General features: G+C 40.0%; 2 protein-coding genes across 3 annotated transcripts in view; both read left to right on the top strand.

Annotated features, from left to right (window-relative positions):
- The first annotated feature begins 986 nt into the window (after positions 1 to 986).
- Positions 987 to 5,767, top strand: nars2 (asparaginyl-tRNA synthetase 2, mitochondrial). Its single transcript, XM_079677419.1, has 14 exons — positions 987 to 1,331; positions 2,266 to 2,375; positions 2,486 to 2,606; positions 2,730 to 2,870; positions 2,950 to 3,030; positions 3,552 to 3,646; positions 3,787 to 3,919; positions 4,277 to 4,375; positions 4,476 to 4,513; positions 4,605 to 4,671; positions 4,774 to 4,911; positions 5,041 to 5,138; positions 5,428 to 5,454; positions 5,543 to 5,767. Exons 1-14 carry the CDS (start codon positions 1,170 to 1,172, stop codon positions 5,685 to 5,687), a joined length of 1,455 nt encoding a protein of 484 aa, XP_079533545.1. The 5' UTR covers positions 987 to 1,169; the 3' UTR covers positions 5,688 to 5,767.
- Positions 5,768 to 6,438: 671 nt separating this feature from the next.
- Positions 6,439 to 17,542, top strand: part of gab2 (GRB2-associated binding protein 2) — a 41,026-nt gene continuing 29,922 nt past the window's right edge. Inside the window, exon 1 of one of the 2 annotated variants that reach the window (XM_079677291.1) lies at positions 6,439 to 6,885. In XM_079677291.1, coding sequence (XP_079533417.1) covers positions 6,814 to 6,885 — 72 coding nt within the window. In that variant the 5' untranslated portion in view covers positions 6,439 to 6,813. The remainder of the gene's footprint in view (positions 6,886 to 17,542) is intronic. The other variant, XM_079677290.1, reaches the window with a different exon arrangement.

Genomic DNA, 17,542 nt, shown 5'->3' with positions numbered 1-17,542 from the left:
TGTCGTTTCTGAGGTTATATTCAGCCTAATTTACTGAATAACTGAACCCACCATGTTTTTGTAATGCCTTTTAAAACCGATTGTATTTATGTATAACTTCTAGTTCGTAAATGTGATTGCATCATCTGAATTCTGCTTTTCCATTAAAATTATAATAATACCTGATTGAAATGTGTAGCTGGTCTTTACAGACTCATAAGAAATTTAATAGAAATACATACATTGTTATACTTCTAACATCAATGAGAATTATATTAAGGCATGAGGATCTTACATGAATTTTAACAAGACATCTATTGACTCAGTAGAACACAAAAAATCCCTGGAGCAATTTTACATTACATTACATGTCACTTGTTAGACGCTTTTATCCAAAGCGATTTACAAACTCAATACTGTGGGCAATCCCCACAGGAGCAATTTGGGGTGAAGTGTCTTGCCCAGGGACACAACGACATGCGGACTGCAGTGGGGTTTGAACCTGTTCTGACCCTGATCTGAACACCAACGCACAATTAACCCACTGCACCACACGCCTCCCTTGCAATAAAATGACTGCTGTGAGACATCGCTATCTGATTTGGGTTACCGTAATCCACGTGACTGAATTAAACGAATGGTGAAAGACCCAAATAGGGGGATTAAACTCATCACTAAATCTGATTGGAAAACATCCAACTGGCAATTGTGATGGTTGCCAACAATCAGAGACAATACATAATGTCTGTGTCCGTATTCAATTTTAGCTGCCCGGAATATACAAGGCAAAGACTCATTCTGAAAACTGCACTGGAACAACTTAACATCAAGGACATGGATTTCAAGGCAATATTCGCAAGTAACTCAAGAGATGAAGTAAACAAGCTGATCTTCAAGTTTCTCAAAAACACTGGTCTGAGGACAAGGATTTAACATGAACAAATAAATCAACAGTAGGTGGCGATATATGCTCCAAGTGGAAGTGATTCGCCGTTAAAGCAAAGAAGAAGAAGAAGAAGAAGAAGACCCAAACAGGAAGTGTGTCTCAACACAAGTGACACAACGTGAAAGTCAAGTGTTAGAAAAACGTTTAAAAATACCGTTAAAATTGATGTTTTTTTAACCTTTAAGTTGTCGCAACATGTTGTGCTTTTAGCGGATGCTCGCGTCAAAGTGCAGCGCTTGTTACGATGTTACAAGCTGCAGCTAAAACGCTTTCTGTTGCCACAACCACCTCAGTATCTCGGGGAATATTGTTAAATATTCGAAGTTATTGTAAGAAAACACCAGCAACACTAAGGGTGTCCGAAGCAGTTTCAGGTGCTGAGTTGGGAGCTAATGTCAAAGTACAGGTAATATTCACGCATGCTTTCATCACACGATATGTTCTGCTAATCTGTGCTAACAATTATCCTCCAGTAGCATGCAGTTTACCCAAACTGACTTGACTTTATTATCATGAATTTTCACTGAATGTAATACATATTACCTTATAATAAACCTTAATGTTCTTTATATTATTTGGTTACATTTATTTACTAAGCAATTTCTCGCAAATGTTTATTACAGAACATATCACAGCATTTATTGTGATTGTTCTTAAGTGTTATGTTATTGATATACTTGGTGAAAGGATATGGAGTCAAAGTTAGAATTTTTTTAAATGTGGGAAAGACTTTGCGTTATTCAAAATGTCCTCCATATAAAACACAGTTTTTACACTGCATGTGTGTGCGGGTTCAAATACCAAATGTTGCTCCTCTGGTAATTTTTTTGTTAGATACATAATACTAAAATAAGTGTTTAAGCACATAGGGCTGATGCTTTTTTTTCTCCTAAAATATAATTTAATATGAAAGAAAGAAAAAAGCAATATCTCATGCGCCCAATATTGTGTGTTAAAATAGTTATACAATAGCCTAATCCTTTCAATAACTTAAAAAGCTTGCAGTTTTATTTGCTAATAATTCAAGGATACACATAACTACACGTACTAAAAAACTGCATGTATATACTTTATATGCCTACTTGCTAAACAACCGTCCAGTCAAATATATGCTTTTAAATAATTCACTGGAATTCTAGCTAGTGTCTCAACTATGAAAAAGGACACTTCTAGTATAACTGCATATTGATATCACATTATATACATCTAGTTGACATTAAGTTGAGAAATATTAGGGTACAAATATGAAATAACCAATATTAGGGTTTATGAACTTAATTAATTTTTTTCTTCTGTATTACCAGAATGCACTGTTTATTCTTTATTTGTTTTACTTGTAGGGATGGGTTCGATCTGTTAGAGCTCAGAAGTCACATCTCTTCCTGCATGTGAACGATGGAAGCTCTTTGCAATCACTGCAGGTCGTTGCCAGTTCAGAGCTGAGTTATCCGTAAGCCCTTCAGTTTTACTTCCTTTACTTAATCATTGACAATGTAGTTTCAGGTATATAGGGTGCAGTTATACAGTTATAATCTTCCATTTTCTTCTCCTAATACAAAGGTTGCTCACATTTGGAAGTGCTGTTGAAGTCACCGGCACTCTTAAGAAAAGCCCAAACCAAAAACAGCCAGTTGAACTGGAAGCAGAGCAAATCCATATCGTAGGAGAATGCAACCCTTTGGTACGTTTTCTTAACACATGGCTTAATGTGCTAGCTTGAAATTAAACTTAATCTATGTTATAACTATGTGTTCATTGTAAAGGAAATGTAACATCATTGTGTTGCTTTGTCTTTTTGCTTCAGGAGTTTCCATTCAAAATCAAAGAACGACACAGCCTTGAGTATATTCGACAGTTTCCTCATCTCAGGTGTAGAACAAATGCCTTTAGCTCCCTGTTGAGAATACGAAGTGAGGCCACTACAGCTGTTCACTCGTATTTCAAGGTGAGACCATCAGTGGATGAGTTTGTAACAGAATGCAGTGAGACTGTCTGTGTTTATTTGTATATATTTTGTTTTCCAGGAAAATGGCTTTTTGCAGATTCACACTCCAGTCATCACCTCAAATGACTGTGAAGGGGCAGGGGAGCTCTTCAAAATTGAGGTTATTATCTACTAGATGTGTTTTTAAATGTTTTTAAAGTAAAAGTGTGTATCTATTCCTCACCCTGTGTGACCATTTTTTTTTTTTTTTTCTCGCAAGAATAAAAACACTTATTACACAATTTATAGAAATGAGGAGTGTTTTCTCAAAGTCCGAATTTTTTAAAGCACTTACATTTGTGCAAGCATGCTTCTCGTTTGTGCAAGTATGACTTTACTTTATTATTCTTTTGTGAAAATGCATTTGCTTGGGGAAGTAGTGAGATGTATTCAAGATTTAAAAGTGACCTTAATTGATATTTACTCAAATGGTAATTTTGAGTGTGAAATATTATTTTATGAATAATAAATGAACATGTCTGTAATTTAGCTTTCTGTGTCTCCTATTAGTCTTATATCGTGTGTATATATGTATTATATGTGTTGTCACCTCCAGTATGCAATTGTGAATCAAAGCCCTGATGTGAACATAAGTATTAATGATATTGTTTAAACATCAAAATCCTCTGATTTGATTCCTAGCCCTCAGGCACAAACTATGAAGAAGAAGAGCACTTCTTCTCTGTCCCAGCCTTCCTCACTGTGTCTGGTCAGCTTCACTTGGAACTGATGTCAGGGTGAGATCAACTATATGGATTTATCTTCTGGTGATCACATCTACCTGCTTGCACGTTCGGTTCCACCTCAGAAAGTAAGAGATACACTTTAGCACTGAAGAGCTTTTTTAATTATGCCATGTCACTCATATTTGTTCCAGGGCTTTTTCTAAGGTTTACACATTTGGGCCAACTTTTCGGGCTGAGAACTCCCAGAGCAGACGGCACCTGGCTGAGTTTTACATGGTGGAGGCCGAGGTCTCCTTCGCTCAGTCCTTAGAGGATCTCACCAAGGTACACTATCACGGTCTTCAAAGCACATTTTTTCTATTCAATTAAGCATGTTATAAAAAATAAACTAAAAGTTTTATAATGTGTCATCTTATTTTATCTGAAAGGGGGGGGGACCACTTTTATGAAGGAGAGAAGTAACCTTTACTCTTTCCCGTGACTTTTTTATGAATCATAGTCGTCACAGACTGGCTAATGCATTAAACATGAGGATCTTGGATGACGTGAACCTATGTCACACCACATACATTTACGTCTGCTGAAGTTTAAACTTTACACTTGCCTTTTGTGACTTTTAAAGTTGCCCTGATGCGCAGTTATTCAGAAATGCTTTAATTATTAAACCGGCCCCGCTCACAGGTCATGGAGGGCATGTTCAGATCTGCCACGGAGCATGTCTTGGCTCACTGCGCTGAGGATGTGGATTTGTTTCACAAGCATGTGACTCCTGGACACAGGGTGAGTCCTGAAGGACACTTATTTAACTTGGCTACATAACCTAGCTCCTTATACCAACCAGACACAACTGCATCTCACTGTATTATAATCTCAATTACAGGACATTTTAGAAGCTATGCTGAAAAACAGATTCCCTACGTAAGTCTTTGTTATTTTAAACAAGGAAGTTATATGAGCTAAAGAATGAAGTCTAAGGCGTTTAATCAACAGTATCTGAATCGACTTTTAGGATTACCTACAGTGAGGCTATCAACATCCTAAACCGCAGCTCTGAGAATTTTGCCTTCCCAACAGACGTAAGCGCAACATAATTATTTTCTCCTTCATATCTACATCTGTATATTTGATACTATCATTCCACTGAGCTCCTCTTTGACCTTAGCTCTTCTTTTCCACAGTGGGGCTGTGACCTTCAGACAGAACACGAGAAGTACCTGGTGAAACATTGCGGCAACATTCCAGTGTTCGTCACTGATTATCCTTATGACCTCAAGCCTTTTTATGCAAGAGACAACCAGGATCATCCTGAGCATACAGTAAGAAATAGTTCTGCTGTGAAAAACACAAAGCCAATCAATGATTTAACCGCTCCGTTCTAACCTTGTATTGTCCCTTGGGTTATCGCAGTGATTTGCATTTCTGCGCTGACTGCTGTTTGTGTGCAGGCAGCTGCAGTGGACCTTCTTGTGCCAGGAGTTGGAGAGCTCTGTGGGGGCTCGCTGAGGGAGGAGAGGCTGGATCTGCTGAGAGCTCGGCTCCAACAGTATGTACATGAACTCCAGGTTTATTAGAAGCCTCGTGGCAATGGCATTCCCAATATTCGCATAGTTGCATCAAATGTATTTGAATTGAATTGAGATCAAGCATAATCCCAGTAGTGCAAGCTGGCCTGTGCTGCAGTGGCTGTAAAGCATTTTTTGTGCAACAACGACAGCCCTTAAAGACACTATAATCTATATATGTTTTTTTATTATTCCTGACTCACCACCCATGTCACGTTGTATGAAAACTAAATTACATCTGACATTAACCCTACGTGTATTTTTTTCCAGGGCTGGATTAGAAGACACCTACCGCTGGTAAAAAAAACACATTTATATCAACAACATTCTAAAAGAAACACTCATACACACCAAAGAACTGTAATGACATTTTATTTATTTGCAGGTATCTGGATTTGAGGCGTTTTGGCTCCGTGCCTCATGGTGGATTTGGAATGGGATTTGAGAGATACTTGCTATGCATCCTCGGTGTTGACAACATCAAAGATGTGATCCCCTTTCCTAGGTTTTCCCATTCATGTGTTCTATGAAACATTTTCAGCCTTGTAGAGATTTTAATGACAGGATTGGTTGTCTGCCTAACGACAAATAAAAATGATTTTAACTTATACTTGCTTGTCAGAGTTATTTCTTGGTTTATTGGTATTTAGATATCATTATTTATTTAATTTATAATGTATCTGCTCCTGAAATATAAAAACAATGACCATTGGTATTTTAAATGAGTGTTAATATGGAATTAATTTCAATCAACTGTAAATGATTTCCCAACAATAAGAAATTCTTAATGAAGTATATTTTTCACCACACATCAGGGAAGTGTTAAGTAAAATGTAAGTACCTTTTTTATACATGCATAAACTTCCAAAAAAAATAAATGTTTTTTTTCCAAAGCAACTGACAGTATTTCCACTAGATGGTGCTTTTTCCCCAGGCCATCCAGTGGATCAAATAATTTACTCGGACAATAACAGCAGCTTCTGACTCTTGACCTTTTGTTTCAAACACATATCACCGTTACAATATGTTAGCTGTTACTGATACTTAATTATTTGGTTAGGCATTCAAAACACTTTAGATGCAATAATGTGCAATCAGATTCGTTTCCGTATTCGAAATAAAACAAACATTTCTTTTTGGTGAACCTTTAAAGATGGTATATCACAAATCAATCGGTTCCTCAATTATTTACACTCCTTTTGGGATCTTGGAGCTACTTTGTGGCTGGCCGTGCTTCCATCCTGTTCATCCCAGCGCAGCCCATCCCTCTCTCGGCTCGGTGGGCGTGGTATGAGTTGGGAAAACAAACTGCAGACACTCTACGATACTTCCTCACCCTGCATCAGTTGAGTTTCCCCGCGGCTCCTCGTCAGCTGGCCGTGCGTAAATCCCCAAGAGTCGAGTTGCGCCTTTCTATCTCCCCCCCCCCCAAGTGTGGCTTTGCGGGGCGGTCGTTGCGCACGGTTCCACCAGGAGCGACTGGCAACGTCCCCGAACAGCACTACTTTGATTTGTATCAAATGGAGGGAGCGGACTGCACCAGCACTGAGAGCCAAACGCCGACAGCACTTTGAACAGACAAGCGATCAGGAGCCGTCATGTTCTAGTGACAGACGGCAGTTGTAGAGCAAGAAGAGACAGCACACCCTGGCAAATATGAGCGGCGGTGAAATCATCTTCCAAGGCTGGCTTAGGAAGTCACCTCCGGAGAAAAAGCTGAGGAGATATGTGAGTGATCTCTACTTTCACTTAGTTTTGCTATGTTTATGGGTTTAGCTGAAACAGCAGTGTGCAAGTTTCCTCTCAGTCAAATTGCTGCTTTGTTCATATCTGCATCAGAGTCAAGTGGTGTCAAACTCCAATATGTAGAGCCCAGTTGTAGCAGGTGCACCCCACTACCATCTGGACCTCTCCTCTCTTTTGTGACCCATGGGAGGCAAAACATGTTATCCTGGTTTCTGAAATAGGCCTACAGCCTCAATCCAATATCATCTAGAAATGTGTGTTAACATGAAAATGCAGTTGCCAGGTTTTATAGCCCCTGCTGTGAGGTCCAGTGACAACATGGTAGTAAGCCTGTGTAATACCCGGCAGCTGTCTATCATTTTGACTAAATCAGACACACATATACACACACACAAACTGTCATTTGGCTTGGTCTGATCATTATGAGGTAATGTCTAATCAAGCATGGAGGTGCAGTTTTCATCTAATGTCGACTAATGTCACAGCAATAGTAATAACTGCACAGCTCTTGAGTGTCTTGATAAGGCTTCATAAGCCAAAGCTGCTCATCTCTTGCTGGGTGCTGGGCAGAGGAAAGGCTACAAATCAGATAATAGGATGTATGCAGGCAGATAGAACCATGAGACAATCTCCTATAAATACAGCTGTCCACTGTTTATGTATGGTGTTGCATTACCAGGCCTCTCTCTCCATGTTCCTACTAGCTGATTTTGCCATGATGTCATCTCTCCGTTTCATCTGGAAATCCATCCTTGGATGTCTTCAAATGTAGCCCCCCCATTGTCCTGTCATTTCCTCATTGTCTTCCACTTAAAGCTGGCTAATGTTTACACAGAGGCCACCGTGGTCCGTATGGAACGGCAGAGGAACAGAGGAAAAAACTTGCCTGGTTCATAGCAGTACTGTATAAACAAGGAGAGAAAATGCTCACAAGGCATATTGGTGCTAAAATAATGGCCTTCCTCAGGCAAGAGAGCAGGCTCTCAGCCCTTCTCACCCTGAGCGATAACCAAACAACTGCACACACACAAACACAGTTTGAGCCAGAAAACAGTGTCATGAGATGGAGTGTACAGAACAGGCAGACATGTGAATGCGATAATCTGTCCATCTGAAATTCCTTCCACTTAAGTCAGGCTATGGACAATCGGGGCCATTTACTCACCAGTATTGCTGTCATCTGACAGAGTTGACGTCCTATTGCAGAGGGATATTTTCAGATACTACTTTCACATACCCGCAGACATTCCAGCCTGAAGGTGTGTTGTGTTTCTCAGAGTACTTGGTAGCAAGTTTGATTGGTCATTATATTGGAATGAGCTGAGGAGGTGTAAGGAGTGTATTGTTTCAGAGCTCCAATGTTAAATGCTCCAGTTCATACTATTGGGCCTCTTTTGGGAGATTATTTGCTACAATTGTGTGTGTTTTAATTCTTAGTTCTTCCCTGTCAATATTCCACCACTTTTTTTGTATTACCAAAAAAGTCCTCCCTAAGCCAGATGAGGCCTGTGTTTGTTAATCAGTATAGTTGTTGTTGAAATAATTGCTCATTGGTCTCTAAAAAATGTGGCACACAGATATGCAGCATGGAATTCCACGCCTGGTTAGAAGAGTCAAAACTGGTACTACCACCACAGGTCAGGCATGCAAATGATATGCAAAATCAGCGAGAAAACACTTATGGCAGTTGGAGCCTCAATGCCTCTGTGGGTGAAGTCATGAGAAAACATGCTATGCTTAGTAACAACAAGTATGACTAGTCTTGGTTAAATGTTTGCTAATTTATTTACCAAAGCTATTAACTCTCAGCAGTGACTCACTCTTTCTACATCAGCTCTTTGCTGGACAAACATCACTAGACGAGTGTAAACTCTCCATGCCCCCCCTGAACATGTGACACGGCATAGCAGACGTGTGTAGCCCCTTTCACACACTCTGCATCTTCACAAGGAAAACAGTCGCGCTCTAATGTCCCAGTGCTGCTAAATGATTCACTTGGTTGAAGTTTATCTCGTCTCAGGGGCTGATGGAGGCTTCAGAGGTGGGCCGTGTTTTATGGGCAGGTGGGAGTGGCCTGGTTGCTTTTGTTGAACAATGTCCAGAATAAGCAAAAGGAACATGAAAACAACTGACTAATCCAGCACTTACCTAATGCCTCTTACACAGTTCTGTCGTGGTTATTTTACACATCACTCAGCATTCAGATCATATGCCTAAAAATTTCTCCAACAAACTATTTCCTATTTTATTTGTAGTCGCTGCTTGATCAATATAATGATCAGAAATACTTGACCTGTTATAAACAAACGAATGCTCACATTTAACCTTACCTGACATCCAATGACGACATATGCACAATATCAAGCACATATGAATAGTAATTTGCCTGCTCAACATGCTGCGTGTCATTCTGTAAACAAATTAATTCCTGTTCTCAGGTCGGGATCAGTGGCTAGACCCTCCCATTTGCCGTTGTTGTATCCAACATCACAAAACGTGTCTGTTCACATACAGTAAAGCATTGCCACATTCCACATGGATCATATCGGCAAGGTGATAGCTGCAGCTACAGCTCTCTGGATCTGCCAGTTTCTACGGGCTTTACCATCTTGCCCTTGCGGATGGTACAGAGGAAGAGAGGCGGGGGGGAGGTGGTGAGTTTTTAAGGCGGACATGGTGTGTCCCACTGTCAGCTGCCGGGTCTGCAGTTGTTTTGCAGAGGGGCTTTGGGAAGTCCTTGCCCTCAGAGGTCAAAGGAGAACGCCTCCAAGTTCCTGCTTTGACAGACACCCAGCACTCACACAGACATTTTCCTTGTTCCACTTTATCTGTGGGACCTCGACAGGGCCTTTGCCCATAAACTACAAAACCGGGGTGGCACTATGTGACTGCGATATCAAAGTCAGATTAGTGTATCATTGTTGGATATGTACGGCTAACAGATTCCTTGTGATGGTCATAAAGCTGAAGCCTTCGATCATTTTCATTGTTGGTTAATCTGTTGACTGTTTTTTTTAAACATTAAAGATCTCTTATAAACATTTTAATTGCTCCTGTTCCATGTTTAAGAGGCAGGGAACAGAGAATGTATTAAAGTTTTTATTGAGCTTAATTATGATCTCTTATCAAATGTGTTGCTAATACGTTTTCTGAAGATCAACAGCGGTGACATTCATAACAAATAAATGCATAAAAGTCAAAGTTGTTTGTCACAATTATGCTTTACTCCACCTTTTGACATCCATTCTTTCACATTCATTGTGAAAATCCCAGGGTGGCCTTGTTTGAACCTTTGTCAAAATATCCTGTCCTTTGCCATGAACTCTGGTTTAGCGTGTGTGTTTTCTGCCCAAAAATTAATTATTGCAGCACTAGCAGATGCCAGACTTCCTCTGGATGGTACCTACAGGAAGTGTTGTGACAGAGGCCCCATGACAGGGAAAGAAACTAAATTGGTCTGTGAGTATATAAATGTATTTTCATCTAACAAACTTTATCAGCTTACATCAGAGTTTACAAATCTGCTGTTCTGAAGGAAATTAGATCCCATTGATTTTTCTCTTTGACCATCAGCAGAGATAGTTCTTTTTTTCTCAGAAAGTTCACTATCAGATGAGTGATGGTTTTATTTAACTGTGCTTAAAATTAAAATAAATGAGTCATTCTACAACTACATGGGTTAAAAACCTCTGACCAAAGTAACTTCTGGGATTATTCCATTCCTGTTTGAAACCCTCTGCTGATACACATGATTACAGCCCAGCAGAGCGTTGTATGAGGGAGACCCTAAACAAATAGTTGGCATCTACAACATGTTGTTTGATAATATCCTGACTAACAGCAGTATAAAATGCTCACTGATGATTATAGATACAGTATATGATCTGTTACAGTATGTCCTCCCAATGCCGGCTGTTTTTGTAACACAAGAAACATAATCTAAGTGTAGTACTATTAGTTTGTTGCACTGTTTCTTCTGCATGAAGATACATCTAGTCTCTGCACGGTTGATAAGATAAGAAACAAGCAATCATTTACAGGAATCATACTACCAGCTTGTACATGTTAGTGGCTTATGTCATGTAACTTTCATTGGATTGGCCCACTGATGGAAAGGGCTTTGAAATGGTGATGTCAGTCAGTAGAAATGCCTTTTGGCCTTCCACACAGCAGCATGCAAAGAAATAAACGTGAGAATGGTACCAAAAACCATTATTAAGAGCAAAAGATTAACATTTATGTTCAGAAATATGAATACTAGCTGTGTTAGAGCTTGTTGAAAGCTAACTCATTTTCTTTTTTTTGCATTCATTTAGTGGTTTACTTAGCACACTTGCTCTTTTTGACCAGCATCCTGCTCTACACTGGAGACAGTTGCTCACACCACACCTCTCTGATGCCCCTAAGCAAGGAGCAGGTTCAGTTTAGATGCAGCATGATAGTGGATGTTAAATAACAGGAAACTCTGGTGTTTTTATAGCTTATATACATCTAAAAATACAATTTAAGATAAACAAACGTTTGCACATGCCATTTACAGAACGTAGTTTGCAATAACCCCTGAAATGGGGTATGGAGAATGTATTATTTCCTTATTACAGCTTATACAGTAGGCAGGGATATTTCTAAAAGGGTCTGCGGTCCCTTTTAGTGGGGACTTTTTTCTTCCCGCAAACATCCTGGTCATGCTGCTTTGTGAAGCAGGACTTTGATTAAACCGGATAATGTCTTGCTTGGTGATACATGGAGATTAATTAAGGTACCACTTATAAGGGAAGTAGGTTATTCATGGAATACAAATAACTTGTTTTTGCACCTTAGGAAATATACTATTTGACCTTGCTCAATGCCCCAGGACACATTATTTCAAGTGAATTGGGAGTTAATTGTCTGGGCCTGTTTGGTACAAGCCATGGTGGAATATGATTTTAACACAAGTAGGTGAATCACTTGCCTTGTTGCAATAGTCTGTAGGAGTTGGAAATGTGTAAGCAAAGTGCTTTCCAGCTAAGGTTGTGGTAAAGGTTGCAACATTAGTCAGAAGGAAAACAGCTACAAGCAAGCACATGCTTGAAATGTAGCTCAGCTGAAGAAAGTGAATTGCATCTCCATAATTTGAATATGTTGTGGATCACTTAGCTCCTTTACTTGCTTAATTTTCTTTTAATATTGACACAGCTCAGACTCTTCTTTCTCTGAACATCCAGACAGTAATGAGTCATTACTGCTCAGATATTGGAATTGAAATGCCCTACTACTGAAACTCAGATAAGAATAATGTCTGTGTAATGTAGCTAGCGTACAAATAAAGACTTCAGTGGAACAAAGTGAGACAAAATAAGACAAATGTCATCTAAGTTTAGAAGAGACAGTGTTGCATGTCACAGATCTGTGTGTATAGTTGCATTCACTGATAGGCACCATCGAGGTACAAATCCCAATCAATATCTACAGTTTTTATTATATTCTAATGCAACCCTCCAATAATCACTCGAACACATAAATGTGATTGTGTTGAGTCATGACAAACAAATATCCTTTGTAATTTTGGATCATTCTTTCAGCCATTCAAATGTTTGCATTCATTTAGAATCAGAAAGAGATTCTGGGTCTGCAGTGACATTTAAACAAACAACAGCATGGGGAATGGTGTATGAAGAGAGGATACATTTACTTAGTTACACTGTCAAGTACAGAAAGCATTGACGCTAATGTCTTTGGTCCTGTTTAGCATTGAAATGTTTTCACTGCTCACCAAAAATAATCAACTACTACTTGCAATTCTGTCTTTTGCGTGAAAAACACCCCTGAAATGAGCCGACCACTTAGCTCGACTAAAACAATGATTGCTATTGCAGTGTGCCACTTACATGATTAGAATTACAGTTAGTTGCCTTTAATCCTAATTGACATAGTGATCAACATAAGTACAGATGTCAATTAAGTGTGCCAATTATTGATTTAAATTAATTGAACAATGACAAAACTAATAATAAATACATTTGTAAATTAGTTCAATATAATATTTCAAATGACTACATACAGTGATGGATACATTAATATTGTGTGCAGATATATGACAACTCCTTTCCCTTTTTGGGATGGTGTGTGCCTGATGCGCTCCTGGTATCTGTTATATTTTCCACTGTATTCAGCTGACATCCACACAAGACCCTGAATGCAGCAGTGGCTGACTCAATGATGCACATGTTGGTGTGGCTCTGTGATGTGCTGGGCTGGGTCGATTGGTGCGACAAGTATAAGGTCCAACCTTTACCTTGAATCTATATATGTCTACATTGTGGTCCTGAAGAGGCTGTTTCAGAGACTTTACTCCCGATTTAATGATTGTGTTTTGCACCCAAAGCCACCTTGGTAGCAGTCAGAGAGACTAGGAGATGCTCACAGCCCGTTCTACACAGACATGTATGAGTCGCAGCAGATGGCGGAGGCAGGGGAAGTAACACAAAGAGTTCTGATTAAAGATAATGCTCCCCGTTAGTCAAACTGTCAGGGCGGGCTCACACTAAATAAGCCGAGCTTTTTTCGCCGGTACAGAGATATGGCGAGAGATTACTCATTTTCCTAATGATGGAAGTGTTCGACTGCACATTGAGGCTGATTATATCTACTGAGAGTTTTGAGAGGTTGTTTTTCATAGGAGGCGCGACACATTTTGCACATGATGAACTGATTGAATGAGCACTGCAGTTACCAAATGCAGCATCCCTCTTTATCTTCATCGCACCTGTAGGATGGAGCTTTCCATTACAGGCATATGATGGCATTGTGTGTGGAGTCGTATTTCCTATAATGCTATGAAAGCTGAACCAAATGAGGCTCTATTCTACATGCACTAAAGGGGTTTGCAAAGCTGATGTCTTATAGAGAATTATACGCATGAGGGAAACATAAGGAGTGTCCCTACTATGTCTGCCTTGGCGCTCCATGGCTAACCTCTCACCTTCTTTATTAACACACAAGAATTTATGGGCCTGTTAGGGTCTTATCTGCATGTGTTGTGTCTTGCAGCTGCCGGCCTTCCAAGGTCAGTGTTTTGACTATTGGGAAACATGAGCAGGTTGATTTAAATGGCAACTGTGCCTTGAAGCACCCGTTGGATTTAAATGGCTGTAGTTTAAAACTCTCACGAATCCTGTTTAACATATTGTTTACGTTTACTTCTCCGGGTACACGGATGGGACAGAGTCATGTCCGACCCAGGAGCATCTGGATCTCCTCAACACTGGAGACAGATACTGGGCTGGAGCTGCTGAAAATGCAAAACGGCCACACATTGTTGGCTCACTGTCGGACTCCTGTTTTGTTTGTGAGTTGAATTGATTGGAAAGGCTTCAGAACCGTGTGTTATAAACCTTGTCTGGGATAGCTGTCTGCTTAACGTCTCGCTGCGAGCCCAGATGGGGAGCCCTGTGTAAACTGTAGGACTTTCAAGGACATGCTCCATGCTCTCTCATGTCCATTTGGAGTTTATTTAAGCTCTCTTTTACATAAACCGATGTCACGTAAATACTGATTCGTGACACCCGTCAAGCACACAGAAGAAGGCAAGCATATCACCAGTTGATTAGCTCAGGAACGCCTTGAAGGAATTTCTTCAAATTTGGTACAAACATCCATTTGGTCTAGAAAGTGGTTGCAAAAGGTCAACCGCATGGCCCTAATCCTAGGTCAGGGAACGCTTCAAAAGCATTACTATGCAAATGTTAAAGGTGTTTGTGAGCTGTGTGAATGCCCAGGAGATATTTTTCAAATGAAAAAGCATTGCATTCCCTCACTTTTTGAAACTCCCATCTGTTCATGGAATGTTGGCTGACGTTAGACCTGGCTATTGATCAGGACCACGTAATCGGGTCTCTGTCGTCAATGTCTGCTGCAGCATGTCAAGCTTTGTCCCCTCTCACCTTTAACAATGATCTCAAGTGTTAAGGCGCTCACTCATACGATCATGGCTGTTATTGCACTCCTACTTATTCATTCTTGCACAGCAACGAGGTCCTTCTTGCTGCTGTTCTTTTGTTGTGAGGTGTTGTTTTGTACGATCATGGCTGTTATTGCACTCCTACTTATTCATTCTTGCACAGCAACGAGGTCCTTCTTGCTGCTGTTCTTTTGTTGTGAGGTGTTGTTTTGTAAAGATGCAATTCTAATCTTATTCAGACACCAGAAGGGACAAGAAAAAAAAGTCGCTTATGTGCTGAATATTCCTCTTTTGTTCTTCGCTAACTTTGAGAAGCTAGGAAACAGCACCCACATAGAATAGATGTGGGGTTAATGCATTACAGGGAATTCTTGTAGGCGGGCTATGTCTGCTGTCCTTATTTAGAACCAGTAATGATCCCGTATGTGTGAAATGAAAAGCTGTAGCCTACGATGCTAACTTACGAGCAATTGGTCCTCTCTTAGAATTATGGATAATAAAGTTTATTGTATAACCTTCTAAAACATGTTACCAGGGAAAGTCAAGATATAAATATTGTAGGTCATTCATATCTTTCTTGAGGGATACTAACACGTTTCTTTCTTTAAAAATAGCTTTTTTAATTTTACAAATGAGGCAGAACTCATAGCTCTTGAGTTGTAAATATGTTTTAATAAACACAGCCAGCTTTAAAAGAACAAAAGATAAAAGATGGATAAAGATTATGGAGCTTCAACATATATGAAAGATAATAGTGGGAGTCCAATTTGGCTGAAATTGGATACTACCTCCCCAACCACTTTTCCTCCCCCTCTTATTTTCCCTGATGCTCAGTCCCATCCCTTAGTAGCCCACCGGTGGGACCTCTGAGAACACTGATGGGATCCCTCTCCCTTCACCTTTTACTATAATTACGCAGTAATGGCCCGGCACTAGTGCATTTGTTACAAGCAGTCTCATCACAGTGTTGTTAGTGTGTGTGTGTGTGTGTGTGTGTGTGTGTGTGTGTGTGTGTGTGTGTGTGTGTGTGTGTGTGTGTGTGTGTGTGTGTGTGTGTGTGTGTGTGTGTGTGTGTGTGTGTGTGTGTGTGTGTGTGTGTGTGTGTGTGTGTGTGTGTGTGGGGGGGGGGTGTGTGTGGGGGGGTGTGTTTGAGCGTGTGTTTGAGCGTGTGTTTGAGCGTGTGTTTGAGCGATGTTGCCCTGATCAAACATGTTGCCCAAGGCCTCCATTCTGACGGCAGCCAAGCATTCAGTGTCACAAAAGGTAAATCGCCCTGCCGCAACACATGACCTTTACAAAAATGATGGTAATATGAAAAAAAATGTACACAAGCAGTACGGCAGCAGCAGCAGCAGCAGCAGCAGCAGCAGCAGCAGCAGGTAAAGCAGAGGAGGCGGAGTCACACACAACTACCTGCTGTCTCCTCCTCTCCTGCTCTAGGAGGAGAGGTAAACAAGACTATTCTAACCTTTATGATGATAGCATACGTGTTTAGTTTGGATGTTTGCTCATGCACATTTAAAAACATGATACTTATCAGCCAGCCTGTTGACACAGCCTACTCCTACACACACACTGTGTGTTGCTCGATTGCTGTAAGGCACACCTTGGATAATTGTTTAGGCCACAACCATCCCCAAATTCATTATTCAGTGTTACTCGGACAGCAGAGTGATGAGTTGTGTTGAAAGACACGAGACTGGGCTTGTTTTTACGGTGTTGGATTAGATATGTGCAAATACAGTGAATGACTGCCGTGACTTATCAGCTGTCGCTGCGTATTTATCTCCTAAACTGTTGTGTTGAGCCTCGGAGAACTATCAACACATACCAGACAATTGTATCCCCTTTGTATGATTGTTTGTTTTCCCAGTATCATTGTTTTGAAGTCAAAAATAGAACAAAACATGTCTCTTTCTCAACATGCAAAGAAACAAAAGGAATTGGCAAGACAAAACGTTTTGATCCTATTTTTAGAAATGAACTAGATCAAAAGGTTTTTGTGTGAGGATTTGTTATTAGAGGTTTTCCTTCCCAGTCATCTGAAATAGATGCCGACGTGTTCTCCTTTGTACTCCACTGTAGCCTCTCTGTATCTTTAGCATGCCATCAGCACAGGACAAGGGAGACTGAGTTAGAACAAGGTGAGATCAAGCCTTTGGGCTGATTGGATAAGACTGAAGGAACTAAACACTCATAGACACATAGACACGGATGGCTGCTCTTCTTCTTGGAGAGCTTCAAGCGCTGGCAGAACATTTATTCTACAGTTTAGACCCTGACAATCTAAAAAGCAGAGTTTAACAAAAATACATCTGAGGAAGTCAAGAACCATTTTTTGTTGTATAGTGTATTTGTTTTTTGCTTATTGAGGTTATAGTTTCTTTCTGCTCAGATTTGACCTTTATTTGACTTTGACCTCGGGAACATGATGAGCAAATAATAATAAAGCTTTATTTATATAGCACATTTCATACAACACATGCAGCTCAAAGTGCTTTACAAAATGACACATCACAAGTTCAAAACAAACAAGACATTCCCCTCAGATTATTTGTTAAGAACTTTAAAGGTACAGGCAGCAAAATGTAACATGTTATCAGGTTAATAGACACAAGGAGGTAAAATGTATGATAATAAAATACATAAATAATGGTTTCTCTCTGACAGATAAGACACAAGACAACTGAGTCGATG

This window comes from Notothenia rossii (genome assembly GCF_949606895.1).
Source record: "Notothenia rossii genome assembly, chromosome: 4".
NCBI classification, from domain to species: Eukaryota; Metazoa; Chordata; class Actinopteri; order Perciformes; family Nototheniidae; genus Notothenia; species Notothenia rossii.
Note: the sequence above shows the minus strand (reverse complement) of the source record. Positions and strands in the feature narration are given on the sequence as shown.